Source organism: Rhinoraja longicauda, chromosome 1 (genome assembly GCF_053455715.1).
Source record: "Rhinoraja longicauda isolate Sanriku21f chromosome 1, sRhiLon1.1, whole genome shotgun sequence".
In the NCBI taxonomy this organism is placed as follows: Eukaryota; Metazoa; Chordata; class Chondrichthyes; order Rajiformes; family Arhynchobatidae; genus Rhinoraja; species Rhinoraja longicauda.
Genome location: NC_135953.1, coordinates 30667180 through 30691992, shown reverse-complemented (window position 1 = coordinate 30691992; position 24813 = coordinate 30667180). Strand labels below are relative to the sequence as shown.

At 45.9% G+C, this 24813-nt stretch overlaps 1 protein-coding gene across 1 annotated transcript in view; it reads left to right on the top strand.

Annotated features, from left to right (window-relative positions):
- The window catches only part of LOC144608742 (A disintegrin and metalloproteinase with thrombospondin motifs 12-like), a 417538-nt gene that overhangs the window by 241746 nt on the left and 150979 nt on the right, over positions 1 to 24813 (top strand). Inside the window, exons 11-13 of the mRNA XM_078426828.1 lie at positions 15376 to 15521; positions 19811 to 19980; positions 23821 to 23954. Of these exons, the coding sequence (XP_078282954.1) occupies positions 15376 to 15521; positions 19811 to 19980; positions 23821 to 23954 (450 nt within the window). The remainder of the gene's footprint in view (positions 1 to 15375; positions 15522 to 19810; positions 19981 to 23820; positions 23955 to 24813) is intronic.

Genomic DNA, 24813 nt, shown 5'->3' with positions numbered 1-24813 from the left:
GAACATCAATGTAATGCTGCCTACTTGCTGTTTTGACTGTAGTAACCAACAAGCACAAAAGATCCATTTCATTGTGTGGGAAGGAACTGCAGATGCTGGTATAAACCGAAGATAGACACAAAAGTTGGAGTAATTCAGCGAGTCAGGCAGCATCTCTGGAGAAAAGGAATAGGTGATGTTTCGGTTCGAGTCTGAAGAAGGGTCTCGACCCGAAACATTACCTATTCCTTCTCTCAAGAGGTGCTGCCTGACCCGCTAAGTTACTCCAGCACACTGAGTCCGTCTTCGATCAATTTCATTGACTGAGCATGTCTTACAGCCGAAGCATAATCTCAAGAAAGCAACAATACCCACTGCTCTAAGCACACTGGCAAATTTCCATCTCGGAGCCAGTGAAGAGGAGAGGAGCGGGTGGCACAGTGGCGTCTTACAGATTTGCTGTCTTACAGTGCCAGATATCCAAGTTTGCTCCTGACTGTGGGTGCGGTCTGTATGGAATTTATATGCCCCCTTCCCTTTGACCGCATGGGTTTTCTCTGGGTGCTCCGGTTTCCTCCCACACTCCAAAGGTGTACAGGTTTGTAGATTAATTTGCTTCGGTAGTTGTAAAATAAAATTGTCCCTGGTACATGTAGGTTAGTGTACGGGTTGATCGCTGGTCGGCGCGCACTCAGTGGGCTGAAGGGCCTGTTTCTACACTGTATCTCCAAAGTTTAAAGTCTAAAGGAAAGTCTGCCTGCATGTGGTCCATGTCACTCCATTCCTTACATATTCACGTGCTAATCCAAAATCTCTCATATGCCACTATCTGAATTTTTAAAAAAAATACAAATGCTGGAAACATAGATAAGTGTGTAGAAATTTCTTCTCAGAGAGTAATGAATCTCTGGAATTCTCTGCTCTGCTGGGATGATGAAAGCCAGATCACCAAGAATATCTAGCTGTCTTACAGATGGATACATATTTGAAGGATTGAGGAAATGAGGATTGTAGGAAACTGTGAGGACAGAAACTATCGCAGAGAGGAGTGAGGGGCTGATAGATCAGATAAAATTGTGTTGAATGGTGCAACTGGCCTGAATGGGCCTGGTGGATATTTCCTGTTCCTATTTTCTTATATTTGTTTTAAAGAACCTTCATAAGAAAATGAAAAGTGAGAAAATAAGTTTATTTTAAATTGAGGATATGGGGGCAACAATGTACAGGGGAACAAACAACCAAGATAAGCATTTTAGTAATATATACTAGACCAAGTGGACCCGTTGGGCCCAAACCTCTCCTGCATTGGTGCAGCACCCTCACCCCCCCTCCCCTTCCTCCCCCTCTCCCCTCCCCCCTCCACCCCTCCCTCCCTCCTCCACCCCTCCCTCCACCCCTCCTCCCCCTCCCCTTCCCCTACCCCTTTCCCTCCCCCTCACTGCATCTCAACCCTCCTTATCCCCCCTCCCCCTCCCTCCACCCCATCCCTCCCTCCCTCCCCCCTCCCTAGGAGATAGATTTAAACTTTAAAATGTGAATAATTTAAAAAATATAAGACCGATTTCAATGAAACTTCTTCCATTAATACCAAAGGGACAACGGTGAGTAAGGTGGGCCTAAAATTGTCGCGCTATCATGTACCATTTTGGCTGTAGTTCAGGAACAAACAAACAAACAAAGAAGAGTTTTAGTATATAGATAGATGTAGGGGGATAAGGTTTATTTTAACCAAAGGATGCCAGGAATGTGCTGGAGGGAGGGAGGGTGGGGGGGTGGGGGGTGGAGATATGTGGTGATCGCTGGTTGGCTCGGACCCGGTGGGCCGAAGGGCCTGTTTCCATACTGTATCTCCAACGTTTAAAGTCTAACGGAAAATCTACCTGCATGTGGTCCACTCCATTCCTTGCATATTTATGCGCTGATCCAAAATATCTCATATGCCACTATCACATTTGCCTCCACCACCACTTCCGGCCCATTTCCACGCTGTATTGTTGAAGTCCAAAGTAGTTAAAGTCTAAAGTCAAAGTCACATTGGATATTAATGAGTGGCAATGGGCAACATTGCAAATTATGTTTGCCTAAACGACATTTTTATCTGGAGTCACCTAGGCCATCTGACCTTAATGGGGGGAATCAAAATATGCTTGGCTGTCCTCACCAGATTTCATTCCACCCAAATGCAAATTCACGAAGGATGTACTGGGTATTGAGGAATACTTGGAATCCAAACAGTTGTGCGGCCCTTGTTGTTCATCCACATCCTCCCTGCAGACATCAGCTTCCAGTTTATACCTTGCATTGGCCAAGGAGCAGAACACACCAGGACATGTTGTCCCCACAAGGATTATCGCAGTCAGTTCCGTGCGAGTAATTTCTTATGTTTGTATTCTCAGCTGTGCAAACGTAGGTGTAGGTCTCATGGTTTATCTGGCATTCAAATTAATGAAGCGGACAGGATGCAAGGCTTCAATCTGTGGAATAAGCTTGGGAAATCATTTCTGGGTGTTGTAGAATTTGAATTAACTTGATTACACTTCAATTGTAACGCTCTTTGGGTATTTCAATTTCATTTTGGAAAGATGCCATTTTCTTTAAGAAAACATTTCATATAAGGTTTGCCATACAATTTATGCAGGCTCCTAAATTCAAGTTACAGCTGTTCACTGTCGCCTTAAATGCTTCAAGATGTCAGAAACATGGAAAAAATAATGCTCAGGATTTGCAACTAACTAGTTTGAAACATTTGCAATTGCTACTTGACCTTTCTAATCCTTTAAGGGCTCCAAAAACACTTTGGCAGCAAAGTAGTTAAGAGAGTGAATTTAAAAAAAAATCTAATTTCACTAAAACAAAAGTCTTGTTCCATCTTTAGTTTATTTTAGAGTTACAGCATGGAAGCAGGCCCTTCCGCCCATTGAGTCCATGCCAACATTGATCACCTATTCACCTTGGCTCTATGTTATCCCACTTTCTCGTCCAACCTACATATTAGGAGGCGAATAACCTCCAAACCTGTATGTCTTTGGGATGTCGGAGAAAACCAGAGCACCTGGAGGAAACCTGTAAACTCCCCACAGACAGTACCCGAGGTCAGGGTCGAACCTGGGACTGGCGCTGTGAGGCAGCACTACCAGCTGCATCACTATGCCATTCTTGTCCCATCTTTGGACATCTTTTATAAATAAGATCACTGAACATTTCTGTATGAACGTGGTATGGCGAGTCCGGAAACTTGTTGGTTGTAGAAGAAGTTTATTGCGACAGCAATATTCGAATACAAAGGTTAAACAACAAGGTAAAGGACAACCATCAAAAACTCACTGTCTTCTTCGAAGACTTCTCTGAACTGAACCTTTTCGGGCGCCAAAAGCGCACATGACCACGCTGTCCAATCAGCGATGTCGCTCTCTGGACCAATCCCTACGGTCGCGCTCACACGTGACCTTGCTGGCCAATCTGAGGGTTCGACGACCCGGACCATTCTCTATGGTCGCTACATGACCCCCCCCAGAACCCGAGGTACGGAACCTAGCAGGGAGCCGGATTTCGCGACCATAACGAGTAAGGAGAGGGGCAGCCTGAACCACAGGAGCAGGGGATTCCGGACTTGGAGGAACTGCCGGAACGGGGGGTCCTGGACTGAGCGGAACTGACGGAGGCCGGCCTCTCCTAGGGGTTTGGCTGACCAGGACTGGTTGATCCGGATCCAAGTGTGCAGGTTTAAGCCGGGACACCGAGACGAGCTCACTCCTGCCGCACACGTCTAAGGTGAAGGTAGCCGTCCCCTTACGCAAAACCCGGAATGGCCCTTGATAGACCCTCTGCAACGGGGCACGATGGGAATCTTTTCGCAAAAACACAAACTCACAGTCCTTCAGGGAAGGCGGTTCATGTACCATGGGACACCCATGACGTGAAGTCGGAACTGGAGCCAGGGAACCCACCCGTGCCCGGAGCGATGCTAAGACTGATGGGACTGGAGGCAGCTGGTCTGAGGGGTCCGGAAACAAATCCCCGGGTACTCGAAGTGGCGAGCCATACACTAGCTCCGCGGACGACGCACCGAGATCTTGCTTAGGAGCAGTCCGGATGCCCAGAAGGACCCAGGGGAGTTGGTCTACCCAGTCCGGGCCTTCAAGCCTTGCACTGAGGGACGCCTTGAGTTGACGGTGGAACCTTTCTACAAGTCCATTTGCCTGGGGGTGGTATGCAGTAGTGGGTTGTAACTTGGAACCGTACAGTTCTGCGAGCGCGGCCCAGAGGGACGAAGTGAACTGCGGCCCCCTGTCAGTGGTAATAACTGCCGGGACCCCGAAACGTGCTACCCAATGGAGGGCCAAAGTCCTAGCACAAGAGGCTGCCGAGATATCAGACAATGGGAAAGCCTCTGGCCACCGGGTGAACCGATCCACCACCGTGAGGAGGTGGGTGTAGCCCCGGGAGGAAGGCAAAGGCCCGACTAAATCCACGTGGATGTGGAAAAAACGAACTGCTGGGACCTCGAACTCCTGTACGGGGGGCTGGACATGGCGTTGGACTTTAGCGGTCTGACAGGGAACGCAGGAACGTGCCCAACCCGCTACCTGTTTCCGTAGGCCATGCCAGACAAACCGAGCTGCTACTAAAGCAGAGGTGGAGCGGATGGACGGGTGCGCCAGCCCGTGAATGGCATCAAAAACCCGGCGCTGAAGGGAGGGCGGTACTACCGGCCTGGGACGGGGAAGGGAAACATCACACCAGACTTTTGTGCCTTCCGACCCGCAGGCTACCTGAGCCAACTTCAATCCCGAAGTGGTGGACTGGTATGCCGAGGCGGTATCCGCTAGAAGCCGTGCCTCCGCAAGCTCCTGGGGATCCACCTCGCAGTCCACCGCCGAAATAGGGGAAAAAGCAGGTCTAGACAGGGCGTCAGCAACGGCATTAAGCTTACCCGCGACATGACGGACATCGGTGGTAAATTCGGAGATGGCAGTCAGGTGCCGCTGCTGGCGGGCCGACCATGGGTCAGACAATTTGAAAAATGCAAATGTTAATGGTTTGTGGTCCGTAAAGGCCTCAAATGGGCGGCCCTCAAGGAAGTACCTGAAATGACGAACAGCTAAATAGAGGGCCAGAAGCTCTCGGTCAAATGCGCTATACTTCAGCTCACCCGAATTTAGTTGTCGGCTGAAAAACGTCAAGGGCTGCCAACGGCCACCGACCTGCTGCTCCAAGACCCCGCCCACCGCCACGTCAGAGGCGTCAACCGTCAGAGCCGTGGGGGCGGAGGGGCTCGGGTGGACCAACATGGTGGCGTCTGCCAAGGCTGCCTTAGCTGCTGTAAAAGCCGACTCTGCGGCCGGGGACCATATCAACTCTACCGGTTTTCCCGCAAGGCACTGGAAGAGCGGGCGCATGACCCGCGCAGCTGCCGGAACGAACCTATGGTAGAAGTTAACCATACCTACGAACTCCTGTAGTCCTTTTACTGTGGTGGGCCTGGGAAATGCCCGGATAGCCTCCACCTTCTCAGGCAAAGGGGAGGCACCGGCAGGGGTAATTCTGTGCCCTAGAAAATCAAGAGAAGGGAGGCCGAATTGACACTTGGAGGGTTGGATAATGATCCCGTGGTCTTGGAGCCGCTGGAACACAGTCCGCAAGTGGACCTGGTGTTCCTGCACTGAGGGGCTGGCGACCAGGATGTCGTCTAAATAAATAAACAAAAAGGGTAAACCCCAACCCACACGGTCCATCAGTCGTTGGAAAGCCTGTGCCGCGTTCTTTAAAGCGAAAGGCATACGCAACCATTCGAACAACCCGAACGGAGTAATCGTGGCAGTTTTCTGTATATCCTCCGGCCGCACCGGAATCTGGTGGTATCCTCGCACCAAATCGATTTTGGAGAACACCACCGCCCCTTCCAGCCCAGACGAAAAGTCCTGTAGGTGCGGTATGGGGTAGCGATCAGCCGTGGTGACAGCATTGAGACGCCGATAATCGCCACATGGTCTCCACCCCCCAGATGCCTTGGAGACCATATGCAACGGCGAGGCCCATGGGCTGTCGGACTGACGGACAATGCCCATTTCCTCCATCTTCCTAAATTCCGCCCGTGCCACCATCAGTTTGTCTGGCGGTAGTCTCCTGGCCCGAGCGAAAACGGGAGGGCCCTCGGTGCGGATGTGATGGACCACGCCGTGCTTGGCCGAAGGCGTGTCAAAACGTTGGATGAGCAGCTCTGGAAACTCCGCCAGGATCTCAGCATACGAGTCAGGGGCCGCGACGACGGCCTGGACAGTAGGGCTGGGCAGGGAGGCGATTGTCGGAGTGACGGGCTCCTCGCTGGCGGAGGGTCGGAGGTCGTTACCGCGGACATCAGGGACCAGTGAAAAAGCCCAGAGAAAATCTGCGCCTAGGATCGCTTGTCTGACGTCTGCTATGATGAATGGCCATTCGTACGTGCGGAGGCCTAACACAAGGGACATCTTCCGTATACCGAAAGTGCGAATGCGGCTGCCATTAACCGCGATGAGGGTGGGACCTGTCTTACCCGTTCTGGTTTCGAGGTCGGTCGGCGGCACTATACTGACGATGGCTCCCGTGTCCACCAAAAATTCTGTGTCCGTGAATCGATCGTGGACGTAGAGGCGTCGGTTCTGGTCAATCGCAACTGCCCCTATGTACGATCGGCCGTGGCATTTCCCGCGAAGGTACAAGGTGAGCGGCAGTTGCGGGATTCGCTACCCCATCGTAGGTGATAATAGCACCAGCCGCGCTTGTGCGGATCTTTTTGGCGGGCTTTTGGAGAACTGGCGGGAGACGCGGTGCCATCTTGATGTCGCTGTGGCGTGGTCACTGATGTCGAGACCTTGTTGATCGAACCGCTTGCCTTCGATTTAGCCGCTATGAGCGCGTCCGCTTTCTCTGCATATGCTTCGGGGTCCTTAAAAGAACAATCCGTGAGCAGCAGTCGGACATCCTCGGGAAGCTTCTCTCGGAATGCCTGTTCGAACATGAGGCAATCCGTATGCTCACCGGCTAGCATCATCATCTCGGCCATGAGAACGGACGGCCGTCGATCTCCGAGGTCCGGTAGGTGCAGAAGTTTTTCAGCACGATCGTGCCTATTAAACCTGAAGGTTCGCAGTAACAATTTCTTCATTGCCTCGTACTTGCTTTCCGCAAGCGGATTAACGATGAACCGCATCACGCGTGTGGTCGTCTCCGGTGATAGAGCGCTGACGAGATAGTAATACTTCGTCGCATCGGCCGATATGTTCCTTAAATGAAATTGGGCTTCGGTGTGGACAAACCAAGATTGCGGTTGATGTGTCCAAAACGATGGAAGGTGAACGCTTACTGCGCTTAACTCCGGTGTGCCGGGCGCGGCATCCAACAACGGGGCGTCGTGTTCCTGCATAGTCGGTGATCGTCCAGATCACGTCGGGGTCACCAATATGGCGAGTCCGGAGACTGGTTGGTTGTAGAAGAAGTTTATTGCGACAGCAACATTCGAATACAAAGGTTAAACAACAAGGTAAAGGACAACCATCAAAAACTCACTGTCTTCTTCGAAGACTTCTCTGAACTGAACCTTTTCGGGCGCCAAAAGCGCACATGACCACGCTGTCCAATCAGCGATGTCGCTCTCTGGACCAATCCCTACGGTCGCGCTCACACGTGACCTTGCTGGCCAATCTGAGGGTTCGACGACCCGGACCATTCTCTATGGTCGCTACAGTGGGGTAGATCAGCCATGGTCATGGTGAATGATAGGGTAGGCTTGAGGGGCCTACTTCTGCTCCTGTTTTATTTTGCAAACATAACTTCAACTTGCTGGTGAAAGAATCAACAAGGTGATTTCGGTCCCAAGACCATAAGGAATCACAACTTAGAGTCTTAGAGTTATAGAGTCATAGAACATGCAAACTGGCCTTTCAGCCCAACTTGCCCATGTCAACCAAGATTCCCCATCTACATAATTCCCACCTGTCATAGTTTGGCCTATATCCCTCTCAACCTTCATATCCCTGTATGTCCAAATGCCTTTTAAATGTTGTAATAGTAACTGTCTCAACCATCACATCCAGCTTTTGGTTCCATGTACCCATCAGCCTCTGTATGCATTTGGGTTACCTCAGCATAACTTTCATTCAACAGCCCCATGTCCCAAGATTCCTTTAATATACAAATATCTGTTAATCTCTACCTTGAATTTACTCCGTGACTGAATCTTCACAGCTCTGCTGTGCTTCACATTTCAACGAATGACCCATTATTTTGACAATAGTGTTTAAATCTTCTTGCAGAATGGTCAGTGTCATGGCTACCTTCCTCATTGCTTACTATACCCACACAGTTCATTCTTCAGTGATTCATTTACAAATTCACCCACTTACTCCGAATGCCAACATTCACCATTTAAAAAATACGCCAGGCTTATTATTTCTTCAGCCAAATTGATGGTATCATTTGTTTTTACACACCCGTCAACCATGTGGTCACCCATTTATTTTGCTCGTCCTCATCACAACCAACACTATCAGCCAGCTTAGTGCCTTCAGCATACAAGGATGTCCCACCTGTTGGGGCCCAACAATGCAACACCACACTAGCAGACCCACCGATTCTTTTGGCTCCTCACTCGTTACAGGCCTCCAGTCCAAAAAACAGCTCTCTGCCACTACCCTCTATCTTGTAGCTTCAAGAAAATTTTTGTATTCCAATTCACTGGATGTTTAGATTCACTGGGAGTTAGATTTAGCTCTTAGGGCTAAAAGAATCAAGGGATAAGGGGAAAACACAGGAACGGGATACTTTAGATTGTTCAGCCATGATAATACTAGGTGGTGCCATCAGCGATGGCAGCCGTGCCAACGGTCTGTCTGTCTTTTCGTCTTTTTTGTTATTTTTAGTGTGTTTTAAAAGTATGTGTTAATGTTCTCTGGTTTGTTTTACCTGGGTGGTGGGGGAGGAAACTTTTTTTCAATCTCTTGCCGGCGATGCGATTGTTTTCCGGATCGTATCTCCGGTCGCTCTGTGGCCTAACATCTTGGAGCTGGAGGTCTTCCTCGAGACTGACTTTGAGCCCCATCGCGGGGCCGTGGACTTAACATCGCAGCCTGCAATCCCTTGCCCGGGATCAACGCTCCAACTGTGGCCTGCGGATTTCACCAGCGAGGAGCTCGCAGTCTCGGGTAAAGACTGATGTCGGGAAGCTCCAAAGTCGCAGAAGCCCTGATCCGGGGTCAGATCCCCCGGCGCAGAGGAGCTGAGATTTCCCCCCGATGCAGGAGCTTGATTGCCCTGATGCAGAGGGCCCGACCGCCGGTTATGGGAGCCAAGATCGTTCTGTCAATGGAAGGCTCGAGGCCCCCGACCGCGGGAGAACGAAGAAGGGAAGAAGATTGGACTTTTTTTCACCTTCCATCACAGTTAGGAATGTGGAGGAGTCTCTGTGGTGGATGTTTATGTTAAAATGTATCTTGTGTGTTTTGTTGCTTTTTATTGGTATGACTGTTTGGCAAATCAAATTCCTAGTATGTTGAATGGCGGTGCTGGCTCGAAGGGCCGAATGGCCTACTCCTGCACCTATTTTTCTATGTATCCAATTGGCTAGGTCACCCAGATTCCTTCCAGATCAACGTATGTATTAAATCTCTAAATGTTGCCCATTGTTTGTTTACTGTCTACATTTTAATGTGGCTTCTCAGTCTACCATTTTGCCACTCAGACCATTATTCACTACTTTCTTTGGATTTGTCTCTGTCTTCAGATTGAATTATAATCACTGGAGATTTTTGGATCAAATTCCATAATGTTATAATCACTACTCCCTAAAGGATCCTTGAGTGCCAGATTAATAATTAGCAATTTCTCATCATAGAATGTTAAGACAATTTAGCAGCTGATTTGATATGATTTACTGTAACTCCAGAGTCACTGAGGAAAACCTACACAAAAGCATGATTCCTGGAATTGAGAGGTCGTAGTACTAGCACCTGTGCCTCCTTCACCCCCCAAAACAAAAATGGTTGTTGTTTAGTCTGATATTCTTCCCCCTGTCTGTTTGGAGGACTCATTTGATTAGTGCAAGTGTCAGGGATTATGGGGAGAAGGCCGGAGAATGGGGTTGAGAGGGAAAGATAGATCAGCCATGATTGAATGGCGGAGTAGACTTGATGGCGTAAATCTGCTCCTGTAACATGTGAATTTATGAACCTATGGCTCACCAGTGCCATCCCCAAACTTTGGAGCTTCCATATTGCACAGGATGCCACTAATTCACCCTTAATCATGCTATCTCCTAATGGCGTTTGGCATTTGCAAATCACTGGCATAAGTGCTTGCAAAAGGTTGCAGAGCAGCAGATAATTTTGCAGGTTGCTTTATCTCAGTTTCTCAAAAAATACTAAGAATAATTGAAATTTAATACACTGTATAGTTAGTTTTAACACTATGAAATCATGCTGAAGCCACGTTGACATTGCCTAATTTTGTAACAAATCCCGGCAATGTAAGAATTCATCAGAATGTGTCAGACTATTAAATTATAATTAGTTGTATCTGGCGATTGTGAACAAAGAACGGAAATGATAGGGATTAAAGACTTGTCCTATCCAAAACATCAATTGCAAATTATGTATTTTCATAATTATCTCGTAAGAAGCATGTTTTGATTTGTCAGTTGTGTTGCTTATTTCATGCTGTTCTGGCCATCCATTTCTAAGAAAACAAGTAATTAAAATTAATACTGGCAGATCTATTATTTACACTTCCATTTATTATTTAGGTTTTCTCTCAGTTGGAAAGCAGAATTATAGGAGGGGTTGCTTTCAGGATGCAACATGAATGTACATAGATTGCATGCAATTTGTTATGGGATCAATCTGCCAAACTCACTTGTGGATTCTGCAGGCTGCTCCATCCCCATTGAACACCACATGGTGTGGCTGATGTCTTCTCAAATGATCTGGTCCAGAGACTGACTTAATAGCCACAACTTGCACAGAAGAGAATCCTTCAATGTAAAATATCAGAGGGAATGGGAATTGCGAAACCACAGATCTCATATCTTATTATGTCTCATGTTATGATCACAATGGCTAGCATACACACAATGACTAACATATAACATTTTATATATTGAAAGGTAGACTGGCTCTCCTTGAGGGAAACTTACAGATGCCAATATTCAAAGATGTTTTTCCTTTCACTCTCATGGCACTGTGAGGACCATAAGCCAGCATTACCGAATGCCATGAGTATAGAGGTTGGGAGGTCATGTTGCAGTTGTATAAGACATTGGTGAGGCCACATTTAGAATATTCTGTTCTGTTCTGGGCGTCGTGTTATAGGAAAGATGTTGTCAAGAGCTGGAAAGGGTACAGAGAAGATTTACGAGGATGTTGCCAGGAGTAGAGGGTCTGAGCTATAGGCAGAGGTTGAGTGGACTGGGACTCTATTCCTTGGAGCACAGGAGGATGAGGGGTGATCTTATAGAGGTGTTTAAGATCATGAGAGGAATAGATCAGGTAGATGCACAGAGTCTCTTGCCCAAAGTAGGTGAATTGAGGACCAGAGGACATAGGTTTAAGGAATCAGAGGGTTAGTTTTTTCACACAAAGAGTGGTGGATGTATGGAACATATGTATGGCCAGTGTGGGCAAGTTGGGCCGAAGGTCTTGTTTCCACACTGTATTACTCGATTACTCTAATACTTAATCACCCTGCCTTTCTCCCTCATTAAACTTTCCATGCATTGAGTTAGGTAGATCCTTCGCCTTTATCCCCCTTCCATGAAACCTGGCTGACCTCACACCAGTTTTCCCACCTCCTCCTACACGTGTACTGTTTACAACGGATATGCAAATTTTCTATCGCTGAGCTTAATAATTCACAACTCTTTATCCTTTGTGGCTCCCACCTGCCATCTCTGGTCTTTGCCCAACAATCTGCTTATCAAATAACCCCCTCACTGTGCACACCCATTACTGGCCATGCTCTGTCCTACTCCTCCTCTCTTTCAGCTTTCTTTCCTGTCCCCACTACAACCAGTCTGAACAAGGGTCTTGACCTGAAACGTTATCTAACCATGTTCTCCACGGATGCTGTCTGGCTCGTTGAGTTACTCCATCATTTTGTGTCTATCTTCACCTTCAAATCGGATTGATGGAAACGCGATGATTGATTGCTGAGTAGGAACAATCAGTTGCAACAAAGGAGGAAAATATGATTTCCACCATAAATCTTGCACTTTCACACCAGTTGGAGTGAGATGCTGTATTGTGCTCTGGTGTGTAATTGGCAGCCACACTAATACATTGTATACCTTACGTACGTATAAGACGTTGGTGAGGCCGCATTCAGAGTATTGTGTTCAGTTCTGGGCACAATGTTATAGAAAATATGTTGTCAAGCTGGAAAGGGTACAGAGAAGATTCACAAGGATGTTGCCAGGGCTTGAGGGTCTGAGCTATGGGGAGAGGTTGAGTAGGCTGGGACTCTGTTCCTTGGAGCGCAGAAGGATGAGTGGTGATCTTATTGAGGTGTACAAAATCATGAGAGGAATAGATCGGGTAGATGCACAGAGTGTCTTGCCCAGAGTAGGTGAATCAAGGACCAGAAAACACAGGTTTAAGGTGAAGGAGAAAAGATTTAATAGGAATCTGAGGGGTGACTTTTTTACACAAAAAGTGTATGGAACCAGCTGCCAGACGAGGTATTTGAGGCGGGCACTGTCCTAACATTTAAGAAACAGTTAGACAGATACATGAATGGGACAGGTTTAGAGGGATATGGACCAGACGCATGCAAATGGGACGAGTGCAGCTGGGACATGTTGGCCGGTGTGGGCAAGTTGGGCCAAAGGGCTTGTTTCCACACTGTATCACTCTATGACTGCATATTGAGTTTTGTTTGAGTTTAGTTTATTGTCATGTGTACCGAGGTAAGGTGAAAAGGTTTTGTTGCATGCCAGGTTTACAATCGAGCCATCCACAGTGTACAAATACAAGCTAAGGGGAAAAATGTGAATAATATTTATTGCATGATAAAGTCCAGTAAAGTTCAATCAAAGATAGTCTAAGGTTCTCCAATGATGTAGATGGTAGTTCAGGACTGATCTCTAGTTGTTGGTAGGTTGGTTCAGTTGCCTGAAAACAGCTGGGAAGAAACTGTCCCTGAATCTGGGGGTGTACGTTTTCACACTTCTATACCTTTTGCCTGATGGCAGAGGTGAGAAGAGAAAGTGGCCGGGGTGCGACTAGTCCTTGATTGTGCTGCTGACCTTGCCAAGGCAGCGTGAGGTATAAATGGAGTCAATAGAAGGGAGGTTGGTTTGTTTGATGGTCTGGGCTGATTCCAGAATTCACTGTAATTTCTTGCGGTCTTGGATGGAGCTGTTCCCATACCATGCTGTGATGCGCCCCGATAAAATGCTTTTTTATGGCACATCTGTAGAAGTTGGTGAGAGTTGTTGGGGGCCTGCTGAACCTCCTTCTCAAGAAGTAGAGGTGTTGGTGTGCTTTCTTGGTGATTGCTTCAATATGGGTGATACAGGACAAGTTGCTGGTAACTGCCAGTGGATGTGTCTGTGGTCACCACATATAAAGCAGTACAGTTTATTTGTGGAATGTGGAACCAGGAAAGGCAGCAGCCCTTAGACATTAGCAAATTATCTGTGGTATGCAATTATTTTGTGTTGGAAACTTTTTTCCACAGAGGTTTGTCTGGATGTTAAATGAAAGTCTAAAATAGATGAAAGCTAATTGCCTATCTCTCCTATTTATCTTCTGATATTTGTTTTAACTGAAGTTAAGCAAATAAAATTAAGAACCAAAAGCCAGAATTTGAGGAGCATACATAACTCAGGTTAACAGGGTTGGAGGTGGTCACAGCATGAAAAAGATGAAGAGACGAGGTTTACCATTGCCAATATCATTAAGGCTGTTTCATGTGATATGATAAATGTCATTAGCACATAAGTAAGGATCCCGGGAAAGATGGCCATGAATTTGGGAAGCTACAGCACATCCACGGACATTGGAGATCAAGGGATTTGGAATTGGGTTTGGACATTTGTAAGATCGTAGAATCAATGATTAAGTCAATGGTTATTATAATGAGAATCATGGTGAATGCAAATTTGATTTTGTATGGACAGTACCTCAAAGACAAATGGAAACTAGAAACATTTAGCAGGTCAGACAGAAACTGTGGAAAGAGAAATATTTCAGGTTCAGACCCTTTCTTGGGATTGCAAAAAAAAAGAAAACAAGTTAGTTAGAAATTTAAGAAATGGTGGTGGAGGATAGACACAAAAAGCTGGAGTAACTCAACGGCACAGGCAGCATCTCCAGAGAGAAGGAATGGGTGACGTTTTGGGTTGAGACAATAGACAATAGGTGCAGGAGGAGGCCATTTGACCCTTCTCCTGCACCGCCATTCAATGTGATCATGGCTGATCATTCTCAATCAGTACCCCGTTCCTGCATTCTCCCCATACCCCCTGACTCCGCTATCCTTAAGAGCTCTATCTAGCTCTCTCTTGAATGCATTCAGAGAATTGGCCTCCACTGCCTTCTGAGGCAGAGAATTATCTCTGCCTTCTGAAGCAGAGAGACCCGTCACTCATTCCTTTTCTCCAGAGATGCTGCCTGTCCCGCTGAGTTAATCCAGCTTTTTGTGTCCATCTTCTGTTTAAACCAGCATCTGCAGTTCCTTCCTACACAATGGTTGTGGAGGGATGGATAAGATGATGGGTAAAGCCAGGATTTCCATAAGAATAAGGTATTCACCTGGAATAGGGCGGCACAGTGGCGGAGAGTTAGAGTTGCTGCCTTGCAGTGCCAGAGACTCGGGTCCGATCCTGGCGATGGGTGCTGCCAGTATGGAGTTTGTGCATTCTCCCTGTGACCTCGTGGGCTTTCTAAGGTGCTTCAGTCTCCTCCCACCTTCCAAAGACGTGCAGAGTTTAGGTTAATTGGTTTCTGTAAAAAATGTCCCTGGTGTGTCGGATAGAACTAGTGTACAAGGTGATCTCTGGTCGTCGTGGCAAGCTGTATCTCTGAACTAAAAAACTAAACTATTGATGGTTATCGGGTTGATAGTTTAATGAGGGAATTTGGAAAGAAAGCATGAACAAATTTTTAGAGATACAGCTTTGGAATGGGCCCTTCGGCCCACCGAGTCCGTGCTGACCAACAATTAATGACCAAAAATGACACAAAATGTATAGCTGATGAAACGAAATCGTATACAAAATGTATAGCTGTTGAAATGTCCTCTCCTGTTTAGATATTTTAATGAGCAAAGCAGTTTTGTTTTTCAAAGCACGTATTGCAAGCATTTGCAATTCAGTTTCTGCAACTGTTGTTTGTGCTGTAACCCAAGACAAATCATTTTATGTTTCAGTGGTGCTTCAATGGTGAGTGTGTAGCAGTTGGCAACCGTCCTGCAGCTGTGAATGGAAGGTGGGGTGCCTGGAACTCCTGGTCACATTGCACGCGCTCGTGTGGAGTAGGTGTCCAGGCAGCCAAGAGACACTGCAGCAATCCTGTGTGAGTATGCGGGCTAATCGGAAACAGAGGATCATGTTGACGAGCTCACAGATGTTCGCATAATTGCAAATTTAACACTGCTATTCACAAAGAGAGGGAGACAGAAAGCAAATAATTATTTGTCAATTAGTCCAACATTGATCATTGGGGAAAACGCTGAAATCCATTACTGAGGAGGTAATAGCAGGACATTTTAAACAGAAAACATACAATGATCAAACCGATTCAGCATGAAATAATATTTGACAAATCTACTAAGGTCCTTTGAGGGTAAACTCATAAGTGATAGGAGTAGAATTGGGCCATTCGGCCTTTCAAGTCTACTCTGCCATTCAATCATGGTTGATCTCTCTCTTATTCCTAGCCCCATTCTCCTGCTTTCTCCCCATAACCCCTGACACCCATACTAATCAAGAATCTATCTATTTCTGCCATAAAAATATGCATTGACTTGGCCTCCACAGCCTTCTTTGGCAATGAATTCCACATATTCACCACCCTATGACTAATGAAATTTCCCCTCATCTTCTTCCTAAAGGAAAGGAAGAAGGCTATAACCTCTCGTCCAAGACTGTCCCACTAGTGGAAACATCCTCTCCACATCCATTCTATCTAAGCCTTTCACTATCCTGTACATTTCAATGAGGTCCCCCCCCTCATTCTTCTAAACTCCAGCAAGTACAGGCCCAGTGCCCACAAATGCTCATCATAGGTTAACCTGTAGAAACGCAATGGTGTTCCGAGTGACTCACGCACTTGAAGAGGCTATACAGACGGCCATCTTGTTTGTAGTTGACACAGGGTTAAGTGATCGCTCGTTCTGTTGGGCACCTCCTATTTAACGTTCCCAAAACACAGTCGCCTTATTTCCCGCTCCTTTTTAAGATTCTTGCTTAAATGCCCACTTTGGACCTGCTCAAGACTTGTAACATTTTCCACTCACTTTGTGGAATGGGCCACCAACATCTACTGCATGGTTAAATGCTGAGTTAAGGGACAGCTGCATGCTCTGTGGAACTGCACCCCAGCTAGACTTGCCACGATCTCCCTCTCCTATCCATTCTGTTCAAGTAGATTAATGTAGACACGAGATGCCGGAGTAACTCAGCAGGTCAGGCAGCGTCTCTGGAGAGAAGGAATGGGTGACGTTTCGGGACTGAGACCCTTCTTCAGACTGAGACGTCAGCCTCTCAATCTGAAGAAGGATCTCGACCCGAGGCGTCACCCATTTCTTCTCTCCAGAGATGCTGCTGCCTGTCCCGCTGAGTTACTCCAGCATTCTGAGTCCACTGTGTAAACCAGCATCTGCAGTTCCTTCCTACACAAGTAGATTAATGTGATGGGCTGTGTTACCCAACCCATTCTCAACTATTGATTTGTACTTGAAATAACAGCACATCTCTTCAAACAAATGGAGGTTGTTTTGTTCAGTGCCAAATAGTCCAAATTCTCTATTTATCATATCACTTGGAGCTCCTTTGAGCAAAAGTGTTACTTGTGTGATGAACCCTTTTCGAGTCACACAGCGGGGAAACAGGCCCATTAGCCCTACTTGCCCATGCCAACCAACCTGCCCCATCTCCACTAGTCCCACCTGCTGCGTTTGGCCCACATCCCTATAAACCTTTCCTATCCATGCATCCTTTCCTATCCATTGCTGTTGATTTGGCACTCAGATCTGGTCTTCAGTTACGGATTCTGGACTGACCTCTATTATTAGTAAGATTGCCATTAGTTATGGTGGTAGTTATTGCAACCAAAGACATACAGGTTTGTAGGTTGTAGTCTGAAGAAGGGTCTTGGCCCGAGTTCTCACCCACTCCTTCTCTCCAGAGATGCTGCCTGTCCCGCTGAGTTACTCCAGCTTTTTGTGTCTATTGTAGGTTAGTTGGCTTGGTATAAATGTAAAATTGTCCCTAGTGTGTGTAGGAGAGTGTTGATGTGCGGGCATTGCTGGCCGGTGCGGACTCGGTGGGCCGAAGGGCCTGTTTCCATGCTGTGTTTCTAAAAATAAACCTACTCATTCCTGGGATCATACTTTTAAATCTCCTCTGGACCCTCTCAAGAGCCAGCACATCCTCGGGTACAGTGCTCAAAATTGCTCACAATATTCCAAATGTGGCCTTACCATAGCCTTATAGAGCCTCAGCATTACATCCCTGGTTTTGTATACAGGCATTCTTGAAATAAATGCTAGCATTGAGTTTGCTTTCTTTACAGCACGGAAACAGAACCTTCAGCCCACCGGGTCTGCACCGACCAGCGGTCCCTGCACATTAACACACACTAGGGACAATTCACATTTATACCAAACCAATTAACCTACAACCCGTGAAAGGAAACCAAAGATCTCGGAGTGAACACACGCGGTCTCGGGGGGAATGTACAAACTCTGTGCAGACAGCACCCGTAGTAGGGATCGAACCAGGGTCTCTGGCACTGAAAGGCAGCAGCTCTACCGCTGCGCCACCGTGCCACCCTGGAAGTACCTGGAAAACTTTCTGGAGGTAGCCATTTTACTTGTTTTGTATCAAACTTTCTCCAACTTATTCTTATTACTAATACTTTCAAGCCAGGCAACAGCCTGGTGAATCTTGCATGCACCCACTTCAAAGCCTCCTTCCTGCATTGCAGTGACCAGGACTGCACATAATACCCCAAATGTGGCCGGACCAAATTTTTATATAGGTACAATATGTCTTCAAACATTTTATACTCAACTGAAGATGACAAGCATGCTGTATGCTTTCTTCACCACCCTACCTACTTGTAATGCCATTGTCAAGGAGCTATGATCTTGCACCACGAGTTCTCTTCTACATCAATGCTCGTAAGGGTCCTGCCATTAACTGGATGCTTTCCTCTTACATTTGACCTTCCAAAATGCAAAACCTCACACTTGTCTGACTCAAAATCCATCTGTCAATACTCTGTCTGCATTTCCAACTGGTCTAAAACCTGTAAAATTGTTTGACAGTCTTCCTCATTTTCCAATCTTTGCAAATGTTTGTGTTATCTGCAAACTTTTTGAACAGCCCTCCTATATTATTGTTTAAAAAATTAATATATATTGCAAGCAACAGATGTCTCGGCATTGACTCTTGCAGAACACCAATGATTTAGACAATAAACAATAGGTGCAGGAGGAGGCCATTCGGCCCTTCGAGCCAGCACCGCCATTCAATGTGATCATGGCTGATCATTCTCAATCAGTACCCCGTTCCTGCCTTCTCCCCATACCCCCTGACTCCGCTATCATTAAGAGCTCTATCTAGCTCTCTCTTGAATGCATTCAGAGAATTGGCCTCCACTGCCTTCTGAGGCAGAGAATTCCACAGATTCACAACTCTCTGACTGAAAAAGTTTTTCCTCATCTCAGTTCTAAATGGCCTACCCCTTATTCTTAAAATGTGGCCCCTTGTTCTGGACTCCCCCAACATTGGGAACATGTTTCCTAACGTGCCCAACCCCTTAATAATCTTATACGTTTCGATAAGATCTCCTCTCATCCCAGATTTTAATCCTCCAGAAAGAATAACACCATATCATCATAACCCACGTTCTTCTAAGGTTCGAGACAGTTTTGAATGCATGGAGCACCAATTCTCCATGGATCCCATGTCTTGTCGAAAGCTTTACAAGTCCATGTATACATATCCACTGCCCTACCCTCACCAACCATCTTTGTTACCTCCTCAAAAAAATCAATTATGTTTGCAAAACATGAGCTGTCCTACACAAACCCATGCTGGTTATTGATAATAAGACTCTTTTTCCAGATAGGAGTGGATCCTGTCCCTGAGAAACATCTCCATTAATGTCTCTAACACTGATATAAAGCCCACTGGCCTCTACTTCCCAGGTTTTTCTCCACTTCCCATCTTAAATAACAATAAATCCGTATTTTTTCCTATCATCCTTCTTTTCCGCATCTATCTTCCTTACTGTCCTTCTGACTTTTCTTTCATCACCTAATTCTTTTGATGCCCACTTTCACAGTCTGTCACACAAGGAGGAAACAGGTTTTAATTTTTGTGTAGGAAGGAACTGCGGACGCTGGTTTACACCGAAGATAAACACTAAATGCTGGAGTAAATCAGCGGTTCAGGCAGCATCTGTGGAGAAAAGGCATGGGTAATGTTTCGGGTCGAGACCCTACCTCAGACTGAGTTTTAATTTTGTTTCATTTAATGTGTACATTTCAGAAAGCACCGGATGACCTTAATGTACCAAGGCACACAATCTTTTACTTGTAGCTATTGAGAATGTTCTTTTTTTATCTTATTCAGCCCAAAGTTTGGTGGAAAGTACTGCACTGGAAAACGCAAACGATATCGCATCTGTAATGTCCCACCATGCCCACAGGAGACACCCACATTTCGTCAGATGCAGTGCAGCGAGTTTAACACAGTGCTTTACAAAAATGAACTCTACTCCTGGATTCCAGTTCATCAAGTCGGTACATATTTTATTTGGATTATATACGAGTCTGATGTATCTCAATCTTGTCGCAGAGTTTTGTACAGCTGAACGCAGAATGGGACCATTGGCACGATGGTGTAGCATTAACCCCGACTGATCGGAATACCCATAGAGTGCACTTGAATTATCTTCACACTTTGAAGAGGACGTAGGTTTAAGGTGAAGGGGAAAAGATTTTATAGAAATGTGAGGGGTTACTTTTTCACACAAACGGCGGTGGGTTTAAGGATCAAGCTGCCAGAGGAGGGATTTGAGGCAGAGACTATCCCAACATTTAAGAAACAATTCGACAGGTACATGGATAGGACAGGTTTGGAGGGATATGGATCAAATGCAGGCAGGTGGGACTAGTGTAGCTGGGACATGTTGGCCGGTGTGGGCAAGTTGGGTCGAAGGGGCTGTTTCCACGCTGTATGGCTCTTATCACTCTATGACTTTGAGGAGAATCTCCTTCTGTTTCAATACTTTTACATAGAACATAGAATAGTACAAGTGGAACAGGCCCTTTGTCCCACAATGTCCAAGCTGATCATGATGTCAAGTTAAACTAATGTCCTTTGCCTGCAGGTATCCCTCCATTTCCTATATATCCATGTATCTATCTATCCACCCATTCCAGGCACCCACTGCTCTCTGTTTAAAAAATACTTGCCCCTTGATTCTTTAAACTTTCCCTCTCTCACCTTAAAGCAGTGCCCTCTAGATGTTGACTTTTCCACACTGGAAAAAGGTTCTGACTATCTACCATATCCATGCCTCACATAATTTGAAAAGTAGAGCACAGGTACCAGGCCCTTTGGCTCACGATGACTGTGCCAAATACGGTGCCAAGCTAAACTAATCTCCTCTGCCTGCGCAAGATCCACATTCCTCCATTCCATGCACATCTATATGCCCATCTAAAAGCCTCTTAAATGCAACTATCGTATCTGCCGCCACCACCATCCACGGGTGCGCATTCTAGGCACCAACCAAGTTCCGTGTAAAAAAAACCTGCCCTGCAAATCTCTGAACTAAATATTTGCACTAAGTAGGTCCCAGTTAATATTGGGGAAGTTCTAGTCACCCACTATGAGAACCGTGTTGCTTTTGTTTCTTTGGGTAATCTGTCTAAATATCTGTAGGAAAGAATTGCAGATGCTGGTTTAAATCGAAGATAGACACAAAATGCTGGAGTAACTCAGCGGGACAGGCAGCATCTCTGGAGAGAAGGAATGGGTGACATTTTCAGGTCGAGACCCTTCTTCAGACTGATGTCAGGGGAGTGGGCGGTACCAAGATAAAATGTAGTCAGAGACAGTAAGACTGGTCAGAGAACTGGCAAAGGGGAGGGGATAGAGAGAGAAGGAAAGCAAGGGCTACTTGAAGTTAGAGAAGTCTAAATATCTGTTCCTCAATCTACTGCTTGCTATTGGGGGGACCTACAGTACACTCCCATTAGAGTGAGTGCACCTTTCTTATGTTTGAGCTCTGTCCACATAGCCTTTCTGGATGAACCCTCCAGTATGTCTTCTCTGTGATGCTGTCGTGACATTCTCCATACTTAGCAGGGCAACCGCCTCATTTTACTTCCCGATCTGTAACATCTGAAACACCAAAACACTGGAATGTTGAGCTGCCAGTTGTGTCCTTCTTGCAGCCAAGAGCAACATCACAGTCCCAAGCTCTGATACAGGCTCCAGGTTCATCTGCTTTACCCACGATACTCCTTGTGTTGAAATAAACACATCAGCCCATCAGCTTTACCTTATTCCTTCACCTCTCTGCCTGACATTCCTTTGAGAATTACTGGTCTTAACCTCTATCTTCACAACAGGCCTTCCATTTGCTAACTTTCAACTCTGGTTCCTGCTCCCATGCCACTCTCGTTTAAACCCTCCCAAGTAGCACTAACAAATTTCCTTGCAAGGATATTGGTCCTCCTCCAGTTCAGATGCAACCCGTCCCTGGTGTAGAGATCACCTCTGCCCCAGAAGAGATCCCAGTTGTCCTATCTTCCTGATACTCCCCACATTAGTGCATGCATCAGGAGTAATCTGGAGATTACTACCTTTCAGGTTCTGCTTTTTAACCTGTTGCCTAACTTGTACAATCGCTCATCAGGACCTCCTCCTTTTACCTACCTGTACCAACATAATGTGTACCAACATGCACAATGACTTCTGGCTGCTTCACCTACCCCTTGAGAATGTTCTGCTCTGAAACATCCTGGATCTAGGCACCAGAGAGAGCAACGCACTATTCTAGAGTATACTTCTATCAGGTCTCTCCTACAACCTTAATATGTGCATTTGGATACCAGTTTTGATAACTCATGACAATCTTTCAAAGGACATCTAATTGGCTTTGGATTATTGTAAAACATTCCATAAATCATACAGATGGGGTTTTTTTCAGTGTGATATTTATGGTGTATGATTCTACAGAAGTTGTCTGTTCATTGGTGCCCACATTTTAAGTGTTAGCATACACAGTCAATAATAGTGGCAACTAAACTTGTTTTGTTTGTATCTTGAAGATTACTTTTATTGATTACCAAAAGTAATACATAACCAAAGCACCAGAGGTACAGTTGTTTTTCCATTGCTATTGCAACGAAGTTTGCAGTTTGGTATTTGAAGCCATAATATTAAATTAGGATTACTAAAATAATTTCTGTCACAGCTATAAGATTAAGAATCAACAGCTGCCATAGAGTTCAATAAGACAAAATATTTATGATTATAATTGTTTTAATCTTTCTTTAATTATTCTTTAATTGGTTTACTTCCTTCCAACAGGGAACCTTTACAATGGTACCATGGGGTCCCGCTGTTCTTCTCCCTCTTTAAATCACGCTACTTCTACTGACAATCCCACCCATACACCCCTTCTCACACCCCTTACATCCTCCTCTCTGAACTCCCATTATCACCTCACAGTACCTTACTCGAGCTTCCCTCCACTGCTCTGATCCAGCCCACACCCCTGTCGTGTTTTCACCATCCCCAACTGACCACCCTATTTCCAATACAGAACGGTAGGTCCTCAAACCAGGCCTCACCTTTTTACCCCTACACTCCACCTCAATGAATTCTGGGCCTGCCATGATATGGACAATAGACAATAGGTGCATGAGTAGGCCATTCGGCCCTTCGCGTCAGCACCGCCATTCAATGTGATCATGGCTGATCATTCTCAATCAGTACCCCGTTCCTGCTTTCTCCCCATACCCCCTGACTCTGCTATCCTTAAGAGTTCTATCTAGCTCTCTCTTGAATGTATTCAGAGAATTGGCCTCCACTGCCCTCTGAGGCAGAGAATTCCACAGATTCACAACTCTCTGACTGAAAAAGTTTTTCCTCATCTCTGTTCTAAATGGCCTACCCCTTATTCTTAAACTGTGGCCCCTGGTTCTGGACTCCCCCAACATTGGGAAGATGTTTCCTGCCTCTAACGTGTCCAACCCCCTAATAATCTTATATGTTTCGATAAGATCCTCTCTCATCCTTCTAAATTCCAGTGTATACAAGCCTAGTCGCTCCAGTCTTTCAACATATGACAGTCCCGCCATTCCGGGAATTCCGAGAGCTTTTCGTCTGTCGCCTCCGCCTCTTGTGCACATAACCTCTGCCCCAGAAAAGATTAGGCCGAGGAGACAAACATATAGAGTAAAATAATAGAATATTGTTGGACGTTAGGAGGAGTAGCATAAGGGGGACACAAACAACTTCAGTAAATTACTTTCTACTTCATATGTGTTTGCTAAAGTTCTGGAAGCAAAGTTGTAATCACTCTTCCAGCAGATTTACAAACAAGATCTTTTTCACTTTTTCAGCTAATCCCTGTGAACTACATTGCCGCCCCAATGAAGGACAGTTCTCTGAGAAGATGCTCGATGCAGTGCTTGATGGGACATCATGCACTGAAACTATAAACAGCAGGGATATCTGCATTAATGGCATATGTAAGGTATAGTTGGGTATGTTTTCTTTATGAAAAGAATTTTCTTTTTCCTCAGCAGTTTGAAGTAACAAACAATATTGTAAAATATGTTACGAGCTCCGAGTCACCATGAACTCAGAACATTAACTGCTTGCACTAAGCGGTGTTCACATTATTCCCTTGATCATGTATCTGTACACTGTGGATGACTTGATTGTAATCATGTATAGTCTTTCCGCTGACTGGTTAGCACTTTTCCTAGGTACACGTGAGAACTAACTAAACTAAACTAAACTTAACTTACAAATGATTGTCAGGTATAATGTATTTCAAATCTAATTGGGATCATATTATTAGTTTAGATTTTTTTAAAAAAAATTAGATTTAAAGATACAGCGCAGAAACAGGCCCTTCGGCCCACCGATTCCGCGCCACCCAGTGGTCCCCACACATTAACACTATCCTACACACACTAGGGACAATTTTTACATTTACCCAGTCAATTAACCTACATACCTGTACGTCTTTGGAGTGTGGGAGGAAACCGAAGATCTCGGAGAAAACCCGCGCAGGTCACGGGGAGAACGTACAAACTCCTTACAGACGGCGCCCATAGTCAAGTCAAGTCAATTTTATTTGTATAGCACATTTAAAAACAACCCACGTTGACCAAAGTGCTGTACATCTGTTTAGGTACTAAGGAAAAAATGAAACATACAGTAGCACACAAACATAACAGCACATACAAAACAGTTCACAGCGCCTCCTCAATGGGCCTCAAACGCTAGGGAGTAGAAATAGGGAGTAGTCAGGATGGAACCTGAGTCTCCGGTGCTGCATTCGCTGTAAGGCACCAACTCCACCGTTGCGCCACCGTGCCGCTTAT